Raw genomic sequence first — 24,054 nt, 5'->3', positions numbered from 1 at the left:
AGAGAGAAAAAACACATACCAAAAAATGATTTATGGTACTGCAACATCGTTAATAAACACAGAACTACAGGTGGGTTTATTACATGGCAACCTCCTTATGCTGGTGGGCCTTATGGCTTCATGGGCCTCTTGAGCATTTTTCACCTTCTTCAAGTACTTCCTAATATCCTCTGATGCATATTGCTCACCATACCTAGAACAAATACTTGTTAGCAAGAATGGAAGCCCCAGGTGACATACTCATAAACAGGAAGGTAACATGTTGAACTCCCAAGATACTGATTCTCTCAAACTAGCTTCTAAAGAATAAGATTAGACAGGAAAAGAAACAAACTCATAAAAATGATACCAGAAAGCTCTCCAGCCATTCCATCAAACATAGTAACATACAAGACAATCGAAGGGTTGTAAAATTTAGCGATATCAAATATTGTGTCTCACAATATCCAATCCCATAAATCCTGACAATGAGAAAGAAATAAGCAGAACTGCAAACTGCCACTTTGCTGAAATTAATCACTGGAGCACTAATCAGATTATTTGGCACAACGTAACTGATCAATTAAACATGAAACAAGATAGATTAGCAATCCAGAACAAACTTAGTAACACAAGCTTGGCAAAATATTCCAGTAGAATATACCTTTGTTTCACTAACGAACGAATATCTTCTGCAGCTCCATGAGAAATCTTCAATGGAAAGGACAGAATAAACAAATAAGGCAACAGCTTCAGGCTATTAAAATGAGTACCGCATAACAATCAACTATCACTGATAACTGACAAGAAATTCTCAAATCAAGGAATAGAGAGTAATATCTTTCATGCACGCAACACAATTAAGATTTTGTAGCCAAATCGAGTATTTGAGTTAACGTTCATATATACACATGATGTGTTACATGTAACTGAAGTTGCCTTAAATTTAAAATTACACCGAGCTCACTTGGTCGGGAATGGATGCACAATCTCACCGCTGAAGTTCAAGTCATCTGTTATGACCGGTTTGGTCTATACAAGGAAGAGGCCCACCGGGCATTAGTATTAGGGGCTTGATCCACAAGTTATCTTAGGCAAGTTATTTTAGGCAAGTTATCTTAGGCTAAAGTTATAAATACTAGTTGTAAGACATCGTTTGAGATCAAGCAATAAAGATAGTTCTATCATATTGCCCGGCTCCAGAGGAGCCGGAAACCCTAGCCGCCGCCGCCCTTCTTCTCCCTCGCGACGGCGCCAACACGCCGGAGCCGCCGCCCTCGCCCCAACCCTCGCTGTTCTGCCCGTATAACCTACGGAGTAGAGCCGGTAGGAACCCTAGTCCTACCAATTTGGTATCAGGTACCCGGGTTTCGACCATGTCTTCGCCACCTCCAATTCCGCCGCCGCCGCCACCACCGCCGCTGCCCATCAACTCCACCACCGCCGCTGCCGCCAACTCCTCCACCGCCGCCGCTTCCGCGCCGGGCGTCACGGCCTCGCTCTCGGCGGGCGCTACGGCGTCGCTCTCGGCGCCGACCCTCCCGGCGCCCGGCACCGCGCCATGGCCGCGGGTCCGCAGGCGCTGCCGTGGTACTCGGTACCGGGGGCCATCACCGGAGGCTACCCGGCGCTCCCCGCCCCGGCGGCCGCACCGCCGCCGTGGCCACAGTGGCTGCCGCCGCTCGCGACGGCAACCGCGCCACTCGCCGCCACCACAGGGCCGCAGTGGCCCAACTGGACCGCGCCATCCGCGCCGTCACTTCCAGCAGCCACGGAGCAGGGTCCTCCCCCGCCCCATTCCAGCCCTAACTTGGGTCGGTCGTCGCCGAGCGGGCTTCCGATCCAGGAGGTCCGCTTTCCGTCATCGTCATCACCACTCCCCGACTGGCTTCACGGGCCGCCATCGGCCTACCCGGGGGCCCGTCCGCCGTCCGGTTTCCCGTTGCAGCCCGAGGCGTCGGGCGCCACCGGGAACTACGCCGGGCCTTCCACCATGGACCGCGCACCATCATCCGCCCTACGCACCGCCGAGGCAGTGGGCCAGGGCGCGCCACACCAGCGGCCGCCCCGGTTCGCCAAGATCGACTTCGCCACATACGACGGCTCCGACGACCCTCTTAACTAGCTCAACCAGTGTGACCAGTTCTTCCGCGGACAGCGCACACCCGCGTCGGAGCGTACTTGGCTGGCTTCCTACCATCTCCGCGGGGCCGCCCAGACATGGTACTACGCCCTCGAGCAGGACGAGGGCGGCATGCCCCCGTGGGATCGTTTCCGAGAGCTGTGCCTTCTTCGTTTCGGGCCACCGGTCCGCGGGAGCCGCTTGGCCGAGTTGGGCCGCTTGCCGTTCACCTCCACGGTGCAGGACTTCGCCGACCGCTTCCAGGCCCTGGCGTGCCACGCGCCCGGTGTGACGGCCTTACAGCGGGCGGAGCTTTTCATCGGCGGCCTTCTCGACCACATCCGCGTGGATGTCGAGATGAAGGGGCCCCAAGACCTTCAGACGGCCATGTACTATGCTCGGGCGTTCGAGCAGCGCGCCCAGGCCTTAACGCGTCCATCCGCGCCACGTGGGGGCCGACAGCTTCCCCGGCCGTCTCCGGCAGCACCGGCGTCGTCCACAGCCGCCCCGGCACCCACCCCGGCACCGACGCGGCCATTCAGGCGCCTCACTCAGGCGGAACAGCTAGAACGCCGGCGCCTGGGCTTGTGTTTCAACTGTGATGCGCCCTATGCACTGGGCCATGTCTGTCCCCGCCTCTTCTACCTGGAGACGACAGACGAGCCTGAGGAGGAGACACTGGAGGATGGCCTCGGCGCTCCAGCCCTTGCGGAGCCCGCAGCGGCACCCGCGCCCGCTGATGGGGTTATGTACCTAGGGTAGGGTCATGGACCTGATCCAAGTAACTTACCCCAGGACATCCTTAGAAGAGGTCGCCTTCCAGTCGACCAACGAGGATTCACTCGACTAGCCTGAAGGACTCGACCACGAAGACTCACTCGACCACCAGGAGGTCAAGAGGCACTCTGCACTGCAACGGCCTGTAATCAAGTAGTCTTTATGATAGTAAAGGCACTTTATGTGGGGCGTTACCAGTAACGCCCCAGACTTAACTCACCTTAACCCCTCTCCTTCGTGGGCTGGCTGGGGTCCTGGCGTACTCTATATAAGCCACCCCCCTCCACAGGCAGAGGGGTTCGGCACCTTGTAGTTCATACACTCATAATCCACTCGACCGCCTCCGGGCTCCGAGACGTAGGGCTGTTACTTCCTCCGAGAAGGGCCTGAACTCGTACATCCTTTGTGCTTACAACCTCTCCATAGCTAGGACCTTGCCTCTCCATACCTACCCCCCACTCTACTGTCAGGCTTAGAACCACGACAGTTGGCGCCCACCTTGGGGCCGGTGTTTTAGCGATTTTGTGGAGAAGTTGCGATTCTTCCGAGTACTTTCATCATGGTGTTTGCTGGAGTTTTGGTCGAGGGTCAAGAGATCCGTCTCGGCACTCTCACCTTCGTCGCCGACGATTCTGCATGGCTCCAGGAGGCTCCACTCGACGTAGATGCGCTCCCCGTCCGCGGTGCGACGCATTTTCGTGCATGTGTCCGCGGCGTTCTGCTGCGGCAACCGTCGACCCAGTATTGGTCAGCTCCTCCATCGTCCACCCTCCCGGTCTCCCGCCAGCGCAAGCGCTCGGGCCGGTCGAGGCTTCAGCGATGGGTGAGGCACGCGGTGGCTTGCCAATCGGCCACCACCCAAGTCACGGCAATCGAGCCCGACGAACCTCTCTACGGCTTGTTCGACCTGTCGACTGGCTCCATAGAGACCGCATCCGAGTGCGGTAGCAGTGATCCAGCGGCGGAAATCTTGATGGTCGATGGGCCCCACAGTCCCCCTGGTTTCGCCCGTGGTGGTGGAGCAGGTGACGGCGGCGACCCTTCGCGAGGCTACGAAGAGTACCAACCCGAGCCACTCGACTCTCTGCAAAGAGAAGAACTTCGCCACAGGAACGAGGATCCCCTGCGTATTCCTATCGCAGGAGAAACCCCCGAGGCTCGTGCCTTGGAGGAGGTGCGCCTGGCCAATTTGGCCGAGCGCACTCGACTGGAGAACCTTCAGCGAGCACTCGACGAGCGCGCGCGGCAACGGGTTCCCGACACCAGTCGACGTCAACTCTTCCCGCCGACTCAGGTATACCGAACACCAATTCAGAATTTAGCAGCTGCGACCCGTATAGCAGAGTCCATCCAGCCTTCGCAGTCGGAAGCTGGCAGAGGTTTGCTGCAGATCAGGGATCTGCTCCGGGCAGCAGGAGATCAGAATTCAGCCGTGTCTCAGTCGCGCAACAGAATTCATAGTCGATCCGTCACTGTGAATACGGTTCAGTCGGCTCACAGCCCCAGATCGCCTCCGCGGCGCGAAGGGCGAGAGAATCGGCGAGATCAATATGGCGACAGACTTGACCGAGATGATAGGCGTCGAGTGCCCTATTCCCCTCCGAGGGGTGGGTCTTACGCTCCTCGGCAGCCAGATGATAGGCGTCAGTACAGTACAGGGCGAAGAGTTCCAGTTGACCCCAGAGAGCCAGGCTTCGACGCGCGGTCCATTATCGTGCAAGGGTTGGTCGACCGGAACAGAGCCCATCGAGGTGCACTCGACAGAGATGTACCCACAAGCAGTCGAGTGTATGTTTCTGGTCCTGAATGTTTCAGCAGAGCTATCAGAGCCGCAGTTATCCCCCCAATTTCAGGTTGGCAACAGGAGTCAGCAAGTTCACTGGTGAGTCTAAGCCTGAAACTTGGCTTGAAGACTACCGAGTGGCAGTTCAGATTGGCGGTGGAAACGACGAGGTGGCCATGAAGCACTTGCCTCTCATGCTGGAAGGTTCTGCCAGGGCATGGTTGACTCAATTACCTCCTAGCAGCATTTACACTTGGGAAGATCTGTCCCGAGTGTTCGTCAGAACATTTGAAGGGACTTGCAAGCGACCAGCTGGATTGACAGAGTTGCAAGTCTGCGTGCAGAAAGCTAATGAGACTCTCAGAGAGTATATTCAGAGGTGGATCACTTTGCACCACACTGTGGAAAATGTCTCTGATCATCAGGCAGTCTGCGCCTTCAAAGACGGCGTCAAGAACAGAGAACTGAGCTTGAAATTTGGTCGAACTGGTGACATGACCTTGAGTCGGATGATGGAGATTGCTACTAAGTATGCCAACGGCGAAGAAGAAGACCGACTCCGAAGCGGCAAGCACAAGCCGAGTCAGTCGAAAAAGGGAAACACCAGTCGAAAACAGAAGCGGAAGGCTGAACCGGCAGCTCCTGGAGAGGCTCTGGCCGTGACTCAAGGAAAGTTTAAGGGGAAACCTAAAGGATCCTGGAACCCCAAGAAGGTAAAGGATAAAGAAGGGAACGACGTGTTGAATATGCCATGTCACATTCACATGAAGAAAGACGAAGAGAGGAATATCATCTACCCGAAGCACACCACTCGCCAATGTCGACTCCTTATCCAGCAGTTTCAGGGAAAACGGTCTAAGGACAAGGAGAAGGAGTCAGACAAGGCCGAAGATAAGGAGGACAGTGAGGGAGGATATCCGCATATCAACTCCACTCTGATGATCTTTGCAGATGTGGAAAGCAGAAGTCGACTGAAAGTGATTAACCGAGAGGTGAACATGGTTGCCCCAGCAAAGGCAAATTATCTGAAGTGGTCTCAAACACCCATCACATTCGACCAATCTGATCACCCGACTCATATTGCCACCCCTGGGAGGCAAGCATTGGTGGTCGATCCAGTTGTCGAAGGCACTCGACTGACAAAAGTGCTGATGGATGGTGGGAGTGGGCTGAACTTGTTGTATGCAGATACATTGAAAGGTATGGGCTTTCCGATGTCCCGACTGAGCACTAGTAACATGAGCTTCCACGGAGTTATACCAGGGAAGAAGGCCGAGTCACTCGGCCAGATAGCTTTGGACGTGGTGTTTGGTGATTCGAAGCATTTTCGCAAAGAAAAGTTGACGTTTGAGGTCGTGGATTTTCAGAGTGCATATCACGCAATTCTGGGGAGACCAGCCTATGCACGGTTCATGGCTCGACCATGTTACGTGTACCTCAAATTGAAGATGCCCGGCCCCAAAGGAGTGATCACTGTCACCGGCGATAGGAAAAAGGCAGAAGAGTGCTTTCAGAAGGGCTCCAAGATTGCCGATTCCCAAGTGACAGTGGTCGAGTTCGAAGAATACAAGCAAAACGCAGATCCGAGTGACTTGCTGCGATCCAAGAAGCCCGCCACAGAGTCTGCATTCCAGTCGTCCGGTGAGACGAAGCCTGTTCACATTCACCCGACCGACCCCGAAGCAGCCCCGACCCGCATCTCCACAACACTCGACCCAAAATAGGAAGAAGCGCTCATCCAGTTCCTCCGTGAGAACTGGGACATTTTTGCATGGAAGCCCGCTGACATGCCAGGTGTTCCCAGGGGACTGGCTGAGCATCGCCTAAGAGTCGACTCGTCTGCAAAACCAGTCAAAGAGCATCTTCGGCGGTCCGCCGTCCAGAAGAGAAAGGCCATCGGTGAAGAAGTGGCTCGACTGTTGGCGGCAGGATTTATCCGAGAGATATACCACTCCGAGTGGCTCGCTAATGTCGTCATGGTTCCTAAGAAGGACAAGTCGCTCCGAATGTGCATTGATTTCAAGCACATCAACCGGGCCTGCCCGAAAGATCACTTTCCTCTCCCTCGCATAGATCAAATTGTTGACTCGACCGCGGGATGTGAGAGGTTGTCTTTTTTAGATGCTTACTCAGGGTACCACCAGATCCGTCTGTACGGGCCCGATGAGGTAAAAACAGCTTTCATCACTCCATTCGGGTGCTTCTGCTATATCACCATGCCATTCGGCCTCAAGAATGCCGGAGCCACATTCATGCGAATGATTCAGAAGTGTCTACTCACTCAAATCAGTCGGAATGTGGAAGCTTATATGGATGATATTGTTGTCAAGTCACGAAAAGGCTCCGACCTGCTCGCTGACCTCGCCGAAACATTTGCCAACCTCAGAAGGTATGATATCAAGCTCAATCCATCAAAGTGCACATTTGGAGTTCCTGGTGGCAAGTTACTCGGTTTTCTCGTTTCCGAACGAGGAATCGATGCTAACCCAGAGAAGATTGGCACTATTCTCCGAATGAAACGCCCTGTGCGAGTGCACGATGTCCAGAAGCTTACTGGATGCTTGGCCGCATTAAGTCGATTCATCTCACGACTCGGTGAAAAGGCACTGCCTCTTTACCGACTGATGAAGAAGGCTGACAAGTTCGAGTGGACTCCAGAGGCTGATGCAGCGTTTGCCGAGCTAAAAGCTCTGCTCTCCACCCAGCCGGTGCTTGCTGCTCCAATCAGCAAAGAGCCTCTGTTGCTCTACATCGCAGCCACAGGACAAGTCGTCAGTACTGTGCTAACGGTCGAGCGGGAAGAAGAAGGAAAAGCTCTCAAAGTTCAGCGCCCAGTGTATTATTTGTCTGAAGTCTTGACTCCATCCAAGCAGAGATATCCTCATTATCAGAAGCTTGTGTATGGAATTTACATGACCACAAAGAAGGTTGCTCATTATTTCTCTGACCATTCCATCACAGTCGTCAGCGACGCTCCACTATCAGAGATTTTGCACAACAGAGATGCAACTGGTCGAGTGGCCAAATGGGCGATTGAACTTCTTCCCCTTGATATCAAGTTTGAGGCAAAGAAAGCCATTAAGTCCCAGGCAATAGCAGATTTCCTCGCCGAGTGGATTGAACAGCAGCAGCCGACTGAAGTTCACTCGGAGCATTGGACCATGTTCTTTGATGGCTCTAAGATGTTGAATGGTTCCGGTGCTGGGGTTGTTCTGGTTTCCCCCAGAGGAGATAAGCTCAGATATGTGCTCCAGATTCACTTTGATTCCTCCAACAATGAGGCAGAATATGAAGCCCTCCTATATGGGTTGCGCATGGCCATTTCACTCGGCGTCCGTCGCCTAATGGTCTATGGCGACTCGGATTTAGTGGTCAATCAGGTGATGAAAGAGTGGGACGTGAGAAGCCCAGCCATGACTGGATACTGCAGTGCAGTGAGGAAGCTGGAGAAGAAGTTCGAGGGGTTGGAGCTCCATCACATACCCCGACTGAAAAATCAAGCAGCGGATGATCTAGCAAAGATAGGTTCCAAGAGAGAAGCCATTCCGAGTGGTGTGTTCTTGGAGCATATACACACTCCGTCAGTCAAGGAAGATCCCTTCACCGAAGCAACTCCGCAGCCCAAGAGTGTCACAGATCCGACTGAAGTTGAAGTCCCAGCGGTGGTCGACTTGGTCATGGAGGTTTTGGTGGTCATTCCCGACTGGACGATTCCGTATGTCGCATATATCTTGAGGAAAGAACTGCCGGAGGATGAGGAAGAGGCTCGACAGATCGTCCGTCGATCCAAGGCCTTTACCGTAATCAAAGGACAATTATACAGAGAAAGCGCGACTGGAGTCGGTCAGAAGTGCATAACACCAGAAGAAGGTCTACTCATCCTCAACGATATTCACTCGGGAACCTGTGGTCATCATGCGTCCTCTCGGACCATCGTGGTCAAAGCATACCGAGCCGGATTTTACTGGCCCAAGGCGAATGAGATGGCAAAAGAGATAGTGGATAAGTGCGAGGGATGTCAGTTCTACTCGAATATGTCGCACAAGCCTGCGTCAGCTTTGAAGACCATCCCACTCGTCTGGCCTTTTGCAGTTTGGGGACTGGACATGGTCGGTCCTTTGAGAACAGGACGAAGCGGTTTCACACATGTGCTGGTGGCAGTCGACAAGTTCACTAAGTGGATCGAAGCTAAATCAATCAAGAGCCTTGACACCGGTACTGCTGTTAGCTTCATCAGGGAACTAATATTCAGATATGGGGTCCCGCACAGCATCATCACGGATAATGGGTCGAACTTTGACTCAGAAGAATTCAGAACTTTCTGCAACTCCCAGGGCACACGAGTCGACTACGCTTCAGTCGCCCATCCGCAGTCGAATGGACAAGCAGAGCGAGCTAATGGACTGATTCTTAAGGGATTGAAGCCTCGACTAATGCGTGATCTCAAACACGCGGCTGGAGCTTGGGTCGACGAACTTCCTTCTGTACTCTGGGGACTGCGGACCACACCTAATCGGTCGACCGGAAGAACTCCATTCTTCTTGGTCTACGGAGCTGAAGCGGTCTTGCCGAGTGATCTTCTGCATAATGCTCCCCGAGTTGAAATCTACAATGAAGCAGAAGCTGAACAAGCGCGGCAGGACGCAGTCGACCTTTTAGAGGAAGAAAGGGAGATGGCTCTGATCCGTTCGACCATCTACCAACAAGATTTGCGCCGTTTCCACGCCAGAAATGTGAGAGGTCGAGCCTTCCAGGAAGGGGATTTGGTTCTCCGAGTGGATCAGCACAAAGCACACAAGCTTGCTCCTTCTTGGGAAGGTCCCTTCATCGTCACCAAGGTCCTTCACAACGGGGCGTATCGTCTTTACAACGTCGAGCATAACATCGACGAGCCCCGAGCTTGGAACGCGGAGCTACTCCGCCCGTTTTACACTTAAGTTTTATCACTTGGATAAGTTGCAATAAAGTACTTCTGTAGCTCATGGACATCAAAATAATAGTGTCATAGTTCCTCCATAATTTCTGTCACTTTTTATTTTTGTCCACATAAAATTCCCACCCAGTGGGTGGCTTAGCCGCGAATCCGTTTCGCCTAAGTTTGTAAAAATCCTACCGAGCGGTGGGCCAGACTCTCACTCGGAGGCTTAGCTGCGAATCCGTTTCGCCTAAGTTTATCAAAATCCTACCGAGTGGTAAGCCAGCCTTCCACTCGGGGGCTTAGCTGCAGTCCAAGGACCCGCCTAAGTTTATCAAAATCCTACCGAGTGGTAAGCCAGCCTTCCACTCGGGGGCTTAGCTGCAGTCCAAGGACTCGCCTAAGTTTATCAAAATCCTACCGAGTGGTAAGCCAGCCTTTCACTCGGGGGCTTAGCTGCAGTGCAAGCACTCGCCTAAGTTATAAAAATCCTACCGAGTGGAGAGCAACCCTCTCACTCGGGGGCTTAGCTGCAGTCTAAGCACTCGCCTAAGTTATAAAAATCCTACCGAGTGGAGAGCAACCCTCTCACTCAGGGGCTTAGCTGCAGTCCAAGGACTCGCCTAAGTTTATCAAAATCCTACCGAGTGGTAAGCCAGCCTTCCACTCAGGGGCTTAGCTGCAGTCCAAGGACTCGCCTAAGTTTATCAAAATCCTACCGGGTGGTAAGCCAGCCTTTCACTCAGGGGCTTAGCTGCAGTGCAAGCACTCGCCTAAGTTATAAAAATCCTACCGAGTGAAGAGCAACCCTCTCACTCAGGGGCTTAGCTGCAGTGCAAGCACTCACCTAAGTTATAAAAATCCTACCGAGTGAAGAGCAACCCTCTCACTCAGGGGCTTAGCTGCAGTCTAAGCACTCGACTAAGTTATAAAAATCCCACCGAGTGGAGAGCAACCCTCTCACTCGGGGGCTTAGCTGCAGTGCAAGCACTCGCCTAAGTTATAAAAATCCTACCGAGTGGAGAGCAACCCTCTCACTCGGAGGCTTAGCTGCAGTCCAAGCACTCGCCTAAGTTATAAAAATCCCACCGAGTGGAGAGCAACCCTCTCACTCGGGGGCTTAGCTGCAGTCCAAGCACTCGCCTAAGTTATAAATATCCTACCGAGTGGAGAGCAACCCTCTCACTCGGAGGCTTAGCTGCAGTCCAAGCACTCGCCTAAGTTATAAAATCCTACCGAGTGAAGAGCAACCCTCTCACTCGGAGGCTTAGCCGCAGCCCAGTGCTCGCCTAAGTGGACTAAAGAATAGGTCGATTGCAGAAAAGGCGCCTTGCTTTGAACCTGCAAAAGACATTTTGAGCCGAAGGCAATCATATTCAAGCGCCAAATTCAAGTTTGAATCGATATCTAAAGGAACCGAAAGTGCTCAGGCGTCAAGCCTGTTAAGGTTTGTCGGTTACAATTCCACTCGGCATACCGAGGCAAATTTAAAGCGTCGAGCCAGAAGAAGTTTTTTACCCCTCCTGTGGAGGGCTGGAAGGTGCAACAAATTTATCAAGGTCAATTCCGTCGGCGATCCGAGTGGCAGCTGCAAGGAAAGTCTCCATAAAGGACCTGAAGTCGTGCTTCTTGGTATTGGCCACCCGAAGGGCCGCCAGCTTCTCTTCTCGCGCATCTTTGCAGTGGACTCGGGCCAGACACAGAGCGACATCTGCACCACACCGAGCCGAGGACTTCTTCCACTCCTGCACTCGACCAGGGATCGTGTTCAAGCGGGCCATCAGCGACTCAAGGTCATTCTGAAGCGTCTCCTCAGGCCAGAGCGTCGAGTCGATGCGAGATGTGGCGGCCTTCAGCCTTGCGAGATAGTCCACGACAGCTGCAACACGAGACTCCAATCGGAAAACATCCATGGCAACTTCGTCGTTCACCGGAGAATTGACGGGGTCGAGGTTTGGCTCCAGTCGGCTGGTTTCTTCTTCAAAGTTTTGACAAAATTCTGCAAGGATGATCACTAAGTCAAGAGGATAGTCGAATAGAAAAAGCCACAATTGGAAATATTTGCCAGACATGGAGGTTTACCTTCAAGCATAAGAAACAGCTTCTTGGCAAGGCCACTCAGGAAGGCCTCCAGTTCAGTTTTCTTCTCAGTCAATTTGCTGACTTGGTCGGTCAGGGCAGCTTTATCAGTCTTCAGTCGACTGACTTCCTTGTTGGCAATCCCAAGAGCAGCTTTCAGATTGGTATTGTCTTGTTCGAGCTTGGTGACTGAAGCTAACTTCTCGTCAGCAAGCTTGATCTTCTCAGCTAGCTCAAGGTCTTTCTTCTGCTGAGCCTCCCTTACCTTACCTGCAAGTTACAGCAAGATCAGATTCTGAAACAAGCAAGGGGAAAAGCAGTCGTCAGAGTCTCACCAAACATACCTTCGGTCTCCTCCTTTGCCTTTGTCAATTTCTCCTGAACCAGCTTCAAGCTCAGCTCGACTTGACTATGTTTTTGTTCCAGCTCTGAGTAGCGAGCCACAAGATCACAAGAGTTCTGCGAAGAACCAATCGACTAAATGTCAAAAATAATTCACTTCCGAGTGAAAAGGGAAAAACACACGTTTCTAAGACTACAGCCGAATACAAGCATTCGACCGTAGTCTCGGGGACTACACCCAGTGGGTGCACTCAGCGTGCCCCCACTAATCCTGTTGAAGACAAAGTCGACCAGTCGACCTCAAAAAAAAATGCATTCTCTAAGACTGTGATCAACTGCAAGCAGTCGACCACAGTCTCGGGGACTACACCCAGTGGGTGCACTCAGCGTGCCCCCACCGGTTTGTGAAATCCAGTCGACCAGTCGACTGACGGAAAGATTGACATCATAAAGCCTAAGGCCGACTGCAAGCAGTCGACCTTAGCCTTGGGGACTACACCCAGCGGGTGCACTCAGCGTGCCCCCGCTAACACGGAGTTTATTCGACACACCCAGTGGGTGACTGCTATAAATTCCGGAAAAGAAAAGTTTTTGGTAGCATATCCAACAGAACAAACAGCGGTCGACTGACCTGGACATTGCTTTGGAGGGCAGAGCTGGCGTCATAAGCTGCCTGGCTCGCGTCTCGGATGGTCTTCAGCTGCTCCATCATGAGTCCCGCCTGGCGTATTGCCTCCTTCGCTGCACCAGCTTGGTCCTCTGGGACGTGGTGAGTCGTGAAGAGGGAGGGCTGCTGAGCACTCGTCAGTGGATTTGCGAAGGACACCGTGTGTCGAGTGGTGTTCTCTTCCTCCACAGTCAGAGTCTCAGGCGCCGTCACATCCTGAGGCACCTTACTGGCGGGCGTTTTCCGACTCTTCCTGCGTGCCAGTGGTTCTTCATCCTCGTCGTCGTCAGGAAGATTGATAACAGTATTGGGCGGAGCTGCGAAGAAGAATCAGGATCAGAGGTCGCGAGTCAGTCGACTAAAAACGGTGTTAAGAATACAGTACCTGGGTTCGAAGTTGCCGCATCCTCCATCTCGTGGTCATCGGCCCGGGCCGAGGTCTCAGAAGTAGCAGCACTGCAACTCCAAAGGATCAGTCGACTAACTTCAGCGTCGACCAGAAATAAAGTTCACACAGAATAAGAAAATATGAGCAGCACAGTTACCCTGATATGGTAGGGATGGACACCTTCATCTTCGGCAAGAGTTTGATCGGCTTCGACGAGGCCGCCCTGGGCTGCTTCGGCACCTTTTCAGTCGGCGCTGGAGAGGTGGTCCTAGGGCGCTTGGTCGACTGGCGGTCGCAACCCCCTTGCCACGTTCAGTCGAAGGGTCGTGGACAAGCTTCGACCGCCTTTCCGAGCGCGGTGGCACGACCTCCTCCTCCTCCTCTTCCTCGTCCTCGACGTCGTCTTCATCACCGACATCATCATCATCGTCGTCATCGTCCTCTGCGACATCCGAGTCCCATTCCTCCTCTTCCTGGCTCTCGCCTCCGCTCGCCTCGCCCTCCTCAGTCGAAGCTTGTGCCCCATTGGGCATCGAGTACAGCTCGGTGAGGGCCTAACAGATGCCCAGACAAGAATCAGTCGACCAGTCGGCAGGATTAACAGAAATGAATACGACGAGGGCGCAGTGGAGAGCAGAGCAAGTGTACCTTATTTGAGTCGCTGTTGTGGTCGAGTGGAGGAACCCTTCTGGCTCCGCGCGGGTTGTCCTTGTTTCCGGTGACGGCCGCCATCCATCTTTCCAGAGTGACATCGTCGACTGCTTCTGGATGGACTCTAGTCTCGTCTTCGGTCCCACAGTACAACCACATGCAGTGGCTCCGGAACTGGAGAGGCTGGATGCGACGCCTGAGGAAAACCTCCAAGAGGTCCATGCCTGTCACTCCCTCCCGAACCAACTGCACCACGCGCTCCATCAACATCTTCACGTCGGCTCTCTCCTCCGGAATCAGCTTCAGAGGGGAAGGCTTGCTCACTCGGTCCATGGTGAACGGAGGGAGTCCACTCGACTGCCCTGGCGTCGACTGGACCTGGCAGTAGAACCAAGTCGACTGCCAGCCTCTAACGGACTCGGGAAAGGTCATGGGCGGGAAGGTGCTCTTATTCCTCACCTGAATCCCCAGGCCTCCGCACATTTGGACGACTCGGGTTCTCTCATCACCGGGGCTCGCCTTCTTCACGGTCTGAGATCGACACGTGAATATATGTTTGAACAAACCCCAGTGCGGTCGACAGCCCAAGAAACCCTCACACATGGACACGAACGCAGCAAGATAGGCAATGGAGTTTGGGGTAAAGTGGTGGAGCTGCGCTCCGAAGAAGTTCAAAAAGCCACGAAAGAAAACACTCGGCGGCAAGGAAAACCCCCGATCAACATGAGTGGCCAAAAGCACACACTCACCCTCTTCTGGCTGGGGCTGCCACTCCTTCCCCGGAAGCCTCGCAGCTCCGTGGGGGATCAAGCCCTCGTTGGCCATGTCGAGGAGGTCATTCTCTGTGATGGTCGACTGGATCCAGTCTCCTTGGACCCAGCCCTTCGGCAGGCGGGATCTGGACGAGGACCCTCCGCGGCTGGTGGATCTCCCCTTCGCCTTCTCCGATGCCGATGCCTTCTTTGCACGCTCCAGCGCCGCCGTCTTCTCCTTGGCCATGGTCGCCGGCGAGATGCGCGAAGGGAAGTGGTGCGGGGGCGAGAGCGAGCGCGCTGAGCAGGGAGGAAGGAAGCAGAGAGAAAGGGGGAATGCTAAGGCGCAGCACAGAAATCCCCGCCGGGCACATTTATAAGGTCGCTTCCGAGTGGATGACAGGTGGGCCCGGTCGATCTAATCATATCTGGAACAGTTATGCAGACGGGATACGTGGCGAAAAAGGCGGCGCGGAGATCGAGGCGTCCATGCCCCGTCCCATCCGAACGCCGCGGTCCGCCCCGCTTCGCGCGCGCCCCCAAATTTCGCATTCCGCAGAATCCGCGAGCAACAAATCAGTCTGTCAGGCGCGGTGTTTCCGGCGATCCGTCGCTCGGAGATCATCGTAGCTTGAAAGATCACTCGACGCAAAAGCAGAATGGATCAAGTCGACTGAAGTCAAGTTGTTTCCTGTCGACGAAGAGATTCTTTAGTACAGAACAGCGCACAACCAGAGCGCAAAGGTTAATCGGAAACGACATCAACTCCTTCTTCACTCGAAGCCTCAATCCATTCGGGGGCTAATGATGGGGTTATGTACCTAGGGTAGGGTCATGGACCTGATCCAAGTAACTTACCCCAGGACATCCTTAGAAGAGGTCGCCTTCCAGTCGACCAACGAGGATTCACTCGACTAGCCTGAAGGACTCGACCACGAAGACTCACTCGACCACCAGGAGGTCAAGAGGCACTCTGCACTGCAACAGCCTGTAATCAAGTAGTCTTTATGATAGTAAAGGCACTTTATGTGGGGCGTTACCAGTAACGCCCCAGACTTAACTCACCTTAACCCCTCTCCTTCGTGGGCTGGCTGGGGTCCTGGCGTACTCTATATAAGCCACCCCCCTCCACAGGCAGAGGGGTTCGGCACCTTGTAGTTCATACACTCATAATCCACTCGACCGCCTCCGGGCTCCGAGACGTAGGGCTGTTACTTCCTCCGAGAAGGGCCTGAACTCGTACATCCTTTGTGCTTACAACCTCTCCATAGCTAGGACCTTGCCTCTCCATACCTACCCCCCACTCTATTGTCAGGCTTAGAACCACGACACCCGCCCCGGCCACCGCCCTCGTGGTGTCCCTACACGCGCTGGCCGGCATCCGTGATGAACGGACGATGCTCTTACCGGTCATGATCCAGGGCGAGCGCTTGGTGGCCCTAGTGGATACAGGGTCCACGCATAACTTTCTGCTGGAGACCACCATGCGGCGCCTTGCATTACAGCCAACCGGCGGTGAGCAGTTGCAAGTCACAGTCACTAATGGCGACCGTCTCCGCTGCCACGGGCTCGCCCGCGACGTGCCCATTACTATCGGCGACGAGCACTTCACCATCACCTGCGCCGGCATCGACTTGGGCTGCTTCGACTTCATCCTCGGCGTCGACTTCCTGCGCACTCTTGGTCCTATTCTATGGGATTTCGACGCGCTGACGATGACCTTCTGGCGGTTGGGCCGCCGCATTCAGTGGGACGGCATTGGAGGTGCCGCCCCAACCACTCCACTCCAGCTGGCCGCGACCACCGCCACGGCCGAGCACCCACTATTGGAGAGCCTCCTCCAGCAGCACGCGGACATCTTCACCGAGCCACAGGGGCTGCCGCCCGCCCGCACGTACGATCACCGTATACATCTTCTGCCAGGCTCCACGCCGGTGGCGGTACGGCCTTACCGCTACCCACAGTTGCAGAAGGATGAGTTGGAGCGGCAGTGTGCGCTCATGCTCGCGGCAGGCATCATCCGGCTCTCCACTGCGCCATTTACCGCGCCGGTGCTTCTCGTCCGCAAGTCAGACGGCACATGGCGTTTCTGCATCGACTACCGTGCCCTTAATGCTGTCACACTTAAGGACAAGTTCCCTATTCCGGTGGTCGACGAGCTCCTCGATGAGCTCCACGGGGCGCGCTTCTTCACTAAACTTGACCTCCGGTCGGGGTACCACCAGGTGCGCATGCACCCGGATGACATCGCCAAGACGGCGTTTCGGACTCATCACGACCACTTCGAGTTCTTGGTGATGCCCTTTGGCCACACCAATGCCCCGGCGACCTTCCAGGCTTTGATGAACGACGTCCTCAGGCCCTACTTACGCCGGTTTGTGCTCGTTTTCTTTGATGATAATCTAATCTACAGTGTGTCTTGGGCCGAGCACCTCCAGCACGTCGCCATCGTCTTCAACGAGCTTCGAGCGCACCACCTCCACCTTAAGCGCTCGAAGTGCTCGTTCGGGACGCCTTCGGTGGCCTACTTGGGCCACGTCATCTCGGCCGACTGGGTGGCTATGGACGCCGACAAGGTGGTAGCCGTCTCCGCATGGCCGACGCCTCACTCGCCGCGGGCTCTCCGCGGGTTCCTCGGCCTCGCCGGCTACTACCGGAAATTTATCCGGGAGTTCAGGCTTATCGCGGCGCCCCTCACGCGGTTGCTTCGCCGCGACGCTTTCGCCTGGGACGACGAGGCGACGACGGCATTCGAGGCCCTCAAGGGGGCCCTCACGACGGGCCCCGTCCTCCAGATGCCCGACTTCGACCGCCCGTTCGTGGTGGACTGTGACGCCTCGGGCGCAGGGTTCGGCGCCGTGCTTCATCAGGGCGATGGGCCCCTCGCCTTCTTCAGCCGGCCTTTCGCTCCGCGTCATCTTAAGCTGGCAGCATATGAGCGGGAGCTCATTGGCCTTGTACAGGTTGTTCGTCATTGGCGGCCGTACTTGTGGGGACGGTCCTTCCAGATTTGCACCGACCACTACAGCCTGAAGTTTTTGCTGGACCAACGGCTGTCGACCGTGCCGCAGCACCAGTGGATCAGCAAGCTCTTCGGCTTCGACTTCTCCGTCGAGTATCGGCCGGGCCGCCTTAACACCGTGGCCGACGCGCTGTCCCGTCGCAACTCCGACCTCGCTTCCTCCGCTGGCGAGTCCGCCGGGGCGGCCCTGTGCATCCGCTCCGGGCCGACGTTCAGCCTCTTCGCCGACATTCGCCGCGCCACTGCGACAGCCGACGACGCCGTCCGTCTTCAGCAGCAGCTCACGGCCGGCGACCTGGAGGAGCCATGGCGCTTTTCTGACGGACTGCTCCTCCATGGGCGCCGGGTCTTTGTTCCGGCGCAGGATGATCTCCGTCACCAGGTGTTACAGCTCGCCCACTCAGCGGGTCATGAGGGTATGCAGAAAACCCTCCATCGTCTTCGCGCCGACTTCTACATCCCTGGCGATCGCGCCCTGGTCCGCGACTGGGTTCGGTCTTGTCAGACATGCCAGCGCAACAAGACAGAGACTCTCAGGCCGGCCGGGTTACTCCAGCCCTTGGAGGTGCCATCTCAGGTCTGGGCGGACATATCCATGGACTTCATTGAGGGCCTTCCCAAGGTGGGTGGCAAGTCGGTCATCCTCACGGTGGTCGACCGCTTCTCCAAGTACGCCCACTTCATAGCGCTCGGCCATCCATACACGGGTTCCCTGCTTCGATCGTCAGTGATCGAGACCCCGTGTTCACGGGCCATGTCTGGCGTGACCTCTTCAGGATGGCGGGTGTCCAGCTCCGCCTGAGTACGGCGTTCCATCCTCAGACGGGCGGTCAGTCCGAGGTGGTTAACAAGGTCATTGCCATGTATTTGCGTTGTGTGACAGGTGATCGGCCTCGCGCTTGGGTGGACTGGCTCTCTTGGGCGGAGTACTGCTACAACACCTCTTATCACTCCGCCCTGCGCGCTACGCCATTTGAGGTGGTCTATGGTCGACCACCCCCGCCTATACTTCAGGTGGATCCGGAGACAGCTCGGACGGCGGTTGCGGGTGACCTCATCCGCACTCGTGACGAGATGCTTGTTGAGGTTCGTCAGCGTCTCCTTCAGGCCCAGCAGCTGGCCAAGCACTACTACGACGATCATCATCACGAGGCGGAGTTCGCGGTGGGTGATTGGGTGTGGCTGCGTCTTCTCCATCGCTCTACGCAGTCCCTCGACCCGTGCGCGAAGCGCAAGCTCGGCCCTCGCTACGCCGGGCCCTTCCCTATCTTGGAGCGCATTGGAAAGGTGGCCTATCGTCTTCAGCTTCCAGCCCGCGCTCGCATCCACGACGTTTTCCGGAGGAGGAGGAGGCTACTTGGGAGCAGCGTGAAGAATTCCGCCAACACTATCCAGACTTTCAGCTCGAGGACGAGCTGTTTGCGCAAGTGGGGAGAGATGTTATGACCGGTTTGGTCTATACAAGAGGCCCACCGGGCATTAGTATTAGGGGCTTGACCCACAAGTTATCTTAGGCAAGTTATTTTAGGCAAGTTATCTTAGGCTAAAGTTATAAATACTAGTTGTAAGACATCGTTTGAGATCAAGCAATAAAGATAGTTCTATCATATTGCCCGGCTCCAGAGGAGCCGGAAACCCTAGCCGCACCTTGCCCTAGCCGCCGCCGCCCTTCTTCTCCCTCGCGACGACGCCAACACGCCGGAGCTGCCGCCCTCGCCCCAACCCTCGCTGTTCTGCCCGTATAACCTACGGAGTAGAGCCGGTAGGAACCCTAGTCCTACCATCATCACCACTTGAAAAATTCATGCATATATTTCTGTATTAAAATGCACATGAGTTCCTTCTACATGTTCGTTTGTGATATTATTATTACTGTAGCTAACCCAGGGTCCTAGAAATATACATGAATGGAACTAAATAATGAGAACAGAAAGTCAAAATATAATAGTGCAGACAGCTTATTTGGAATAGCAATAAGGACCTATAGAACTCCATTTCCATGATCAGATGTTTGAGCTGATATACTAAGTTTTTTCTTCTACTAAGCAAAAGTATCCAGATTTTGGCCATAGCATCAAGCTGGCCTCTCTACTCAAAAAACTTTTCAGCTTCCGCCTTCCTATCCAAGGATGAGTATTGTCACTGTGTCACATCAGATTCAAGCAAGAACCTAGATCATCCCACTCTATAATCTCTCTCCTTTATCTGAGTGTCAAAACCCTCAAAGTCAGCGCCATGTAGAATCTTTCTCTACAGTTCACTTGTATACAGAGTGACCAATTTGATGGGTTTTTTTTTTAATGCACCAACTTCAACCAACAACCACAGATCACAGAGAAGAGACCAAGAGTGTGTTTTACCTGACCTACAGATACATTTATAAACAGAAAGACTACTTTGGCAATCAACTAAAAGTAGAATGAACGTACATGAAATCCATCTGTTCTGAGGTAAGTTATTAATCCTGTTGCTTGTTCTGACGAAAGATTGATCCCTTCATAAAGCTTCTGGGCTACCTGCAGTCACATAGTGAACCATATGAGTCAAAAGGTCACTACATGTAAATGACAGTATTATAATAGTAAAGCTATGCATCTAAGTTCTTATTAAGTAGAAACAACCTTCATGGTATGCCCTGCACCAAAGTGTAGTTTGTTTGCTGCATCTTGCTGAAGGCTGGATGTTATATATGGCATCGGAGGATTCTTGTGAATTTTGCTTCTCTGAACACCTCTTACTTCAAATTGGCAAGAATAAATCCTCTTTTCTAGAGCTCGTGCTTCTTCTTGAGAGCTTATAGAAAGCTGATCCAACTTTTTTGAATTGAGATGCTTTATCCAGGATTTAAGGCATATGCCTTTTGAAGAATCTGAACACTGGGTTTCAAATTCAGTATCAATAGTCCAATATTCCTGTGGGCTAAACTTTTCTATTTCAGTCTCCCGATCACAAACAAGAGCCAAAGCTGCAGACTGGACTCGTCCAGCGGACTGACAACCAGGCAACTTCCTCCATAAAAGTGGTGATATGGCGAACCCAATCAAATAATCAAGGGAACGGCGTGCAAGATAAGCATTAACTAAGTCCATATCAATATATCTTGGAGACATTAAGGCGTTTTTAATAGCATCCTCTGTAATTTCATGGAAGACAACTCTTGCAACAGTAACATGGCAAGCCAAGTTCTGTTCAAGCATTTCTTTTATGTGCCAAGCAATTGCTTCACCTTCACGGTCAGGGTCAGAAGCGAGAATCAAATTTTCTGCTCTGGAGATAAGAAATAAGCAACAATAACAGAAGACAATCAGCAACAACTTCATAAAGCAGGGGAACTCAACATGGAAACTTGCACCAGCATAAGTTTAACATATTTATGTAACATATACAAGAAAGAATTAACTCAAACACATGTATGACACTTGCTATAAGCGGAAGGCAGATCTAGAGAAAAAAGGTTCAACTAATTAACGGATACTCAGATGTAGCAATGAAAAAAATACTCACAGAATTCAGAATTCAATTGAAGTTTCGGTTGAAACCAATTTAATCAGCCATGTGAAATATGCAAAAGATTAAAATAAATAGAAGTAAATGAACAACCAAGACCGTAACTTGGTAATGGAGCGTCTATTACTTAAGTATACAGTTAAATAGTTCGGTTGATATATTTTCACAGAACATGTATGGGTCTAATAGAGACGTCTTCATCTGCAAGTGATGTGCAGGTATAGTATGCCAACATACACCTGGTGATAGTGACATTTGCATACAAGAATATAGGCATAAGATACTTGACACAAAATTAACTACAGGGACAGCTTAACAACAAAATCTGCATATGAGATGAATCAACCATCACCAACACCATACTGTTGTTATAGTTTCTGTCTATGTGTCCTCGAAAAGCCATCAAGTTTAGATAGAACATAATAAATCTAGGAGACATGGTACTGTTTATCACTCTGTGCACACTTCACGGACAATCTAACTTATGCTCAAAGGTGAGTGGCGCATGGATCCAAAAGGTATTAGTACTCACGACATTGCATTACGTCCAATAAAGATTACAAACTAAAAGTTGTAAAACAGAAACCAAGACGACTATCATGTGTTCACCCAATTAAGCCTTGCAGAAAGTGACAAGGATATGGACAAATGGTATTGCATGGAATACAAGTTTTTAGAGACAAAGATATGAATCATACTGTAAAAGTAACAAATTATGTGAATTTGTCTTACTTTCCCAGCAACTAATCATAGCAAACCTATATGCCAAGAACGAAAATTGAACAAAGTTACTGATAACCAGCCTATAAAACATACCCTTTCAATGCAACTTCAATGCTTTTAAGGCATGTCCAGGCACCATTAGGCACCTCCCATACCATGCTGAAGTCGTCCTCAGGGCGGACAGATCTTGACCTTCGAGCTAGATCTCTCACATGACCATAGCTGGGTAATACTTCGTACATGTCCCCAAGGTATTGTTGAATAACTTTTGCTTTTGTAACTGATTCAACAACAACAACTGATTTAGCTACGGGGGGGTACAGAGGTACAAGTGGCCTCCTCTCACTACCAGAAGCATCAACGGTGGTCTTCATGTAATTATTGGCTTCGGCAGCTGCAATAGCAGCAGATTCCTTTGCTTCCAAAGATTTCTTCGAACTGGTTACTGTTTTTCTCAATTTGGAACTACCAACCCCTTTCTTTGATTTAGATGTGTCGGCCTTCTTTTCTTCTTGCTTCGCACTTGCTTTCTCAGTTGTATTTGCTGCTGTTTTACTAGTTTTAGTAGAACTGCTCTTTTTCTTGGTAGATACTTTCTTTTCTTTCACATCTGTGCTAACTTCTTTTTTGCTGCCCCCAGAATTTTTATTCTTCGAAATGTCCTTTTTAGTACCTGTACCACTCTCACTGCACTTGCTCGTAGATGTGGAAGCCTCATCAGCGATGGTGCTGCAGGCAGCTAGTGTGCTTTGGCGTCTCTCAGATCTATGGAAGTACCTATGGGCAGCACCCCCATCTTTCCTATTTATATTTGGATTGATAAATGAGCTCTTATTACTAATGAGAAACCTTAACTTTTTACCATATGCAGTTGAGAAGAACCGTGAATTAACACTATTGGTAGCCTTTAAAGCAACTCCACAGACATCTGCTGTTCTGGAACTTACAAAACTGTGATAACCCGAGAGCCCAGTAGTAAAAAAGACGCTAGTTTTGAGCTGTAGGGCGAGCTGAGAGCTAGTTCTTAGAGACATTTTCCTTATTGAACTATTCCTCACTGCAACTCCACACATTTGACAAGGAAGGAAAGGTGAACAAGGCATGAAGGTGCATGAATATCTCTGAGAAGTCCCAAAAGGAAGCTGCAAAGGTAACACATAAACAATATTTAGAGAGTTAGAGAGCGAGCATAAAAATCCTCATACGATCATCCTTGTTTTGACAAGATGATGGAAAAAAACAAACGCAAAGCAAAAGTGTGATACAAGGGAAAAGCATTCTCATTTTGTTAGTGGCATCCTCAAATGCACCGATACGGATATGCATATCGGTATTGGACTATTTTTTTAGTTCACAAAAAAATGTATATAAGCTAGGAACAGCAGATTACCTTTTTGCTTGCTCTCCTGAGGATGCCGAAGCAGCATCAAGCCTCTCCAATTGACAATGTTGATGCCGTGTTCCAACTTCAAATTCCAAAGGGATAGAATTAGGGTGTGTTAGATTGAGCTGCAGATTCTGAAAAGGCAACTGTGAGCTGTGAGCTGTGAGAAAGCTGCTGTGAGCTGAGAACTATGAAAAGGCTGGAAGTTGTTTGATTGAAACAACTGTGAAATTGTAGTTTTGGCATGAATTATTTGTAATGCCCCTCAGGGCTGAAAGAATTTTTATGTGCTAATTGACCGTAAAGCAGTGGTTTGAGCATTGTTAGGCATTTTAACGACCATTTTCGAAAGGAAAATTAGACAATATAGACAATTCACGGCTAACATATAGGAAATTCAACGACTATTTTGTAATGTTGCATACGTATAATTATTATTACTAAAGACATGGACCATATGGAACACATATGGTTCACATGATGATGGCCTTCATCAACATAGCTAACCTATCTTGCTCTCGCAAAACACACATCGGCTATCCTACTATGAATATTGTTCAAGATATCTACATTCTCCTCCTCTTGAACAGGATCCACTTGTGTTGGTGACACCCCCTTTGGCAGCGCTGGGAAGTACATACACATGCAATTCAATAACTTCCTAGCGTATATATTGACACAGAAGTTAATTTTAACTTCAAACCCAGAAAATGAAACCATGTGTAACATTGCTAGTGAGGTTGACTAGGTGAAAACCCAAAGAATGGTTGACTTGTGTAACATGAAACACGTAATTGCAGGACAAATTGTATGAATAAACAAGAAACCAACAATTTCTCTTGTGTGCACAGTAGCACGATCTGAGCAAAAATACAGAAAGGTTTGCAGCATGGCATAACAGGAAAGGTGGGACCTGGAGATCAATCAACTAACATGCAAAAGGAGAAACAATCACTTTAAACG

The 24,054-nt window shown here is 51.8% G+C and overlaps 1 protein-coding gene across 1 annotated transcript in view; it reads right to left on the bottom strand.

Annotated features, from left to right (window-relative positions):
- Nucleotides 1-23,323, bottom strand: part of LOC123122365 (DNA topoisomerase 1) — a 51,493-nt gene extending 28,170 nt beyond the window's left edge. The window contains exons 1-6 of the mRNA XM_044542559.1: nt 23,098-23,323; nt 21,801-22,849; nt 20,099-20,744; nt 19,907-19,993; nt 644-690; nt 84-193 (exon numbers count right to left, since the gene is read on the bottom strand). Of these exons, the coding sequence (XP_044398494.1) occupies nt 84-193; nt 644-690; nt 19,907-19,993; nt 20,099-20,744; nt 21,801-22,810 (1,900 nt within the window). The 5' untranslated portion in view covers nt 22,811-22,849; nt 23,098-23,323. The remainder of the gene's footprint in view (nt 1-83; nt 194-643; nt 691-19,906; nt 19,994-20,098; nt 20,745-21,800; nt 22,850-23,097) is intronic.
- Between the last annotated feature and the right edge of the window lie 731 nt (nt 23,324-24,054).

The sequence above is a fragment of the Triticum aestivum genome, chromosome 1B (genome assembly GCF_018294505.1).
Source record: "Triticum aestivum cultivar Chinese Spring chromosome 1B, IWGSC CS RefSeq v2.1, whole genome shotgun sequence".
In the NCBI taxonomy this organism is placed as follows: Eukaryota; Viridiplantae; Streptophyta; class Magnoliopsida; order Poales; family Poaceae; genus Triticum; species Triticum aestivum.
The sequence above is the reverse complement of the archived record's forward strand: the minus strand, read 5'-3'. Positions and strand labels throughout refer to the sequence as shown.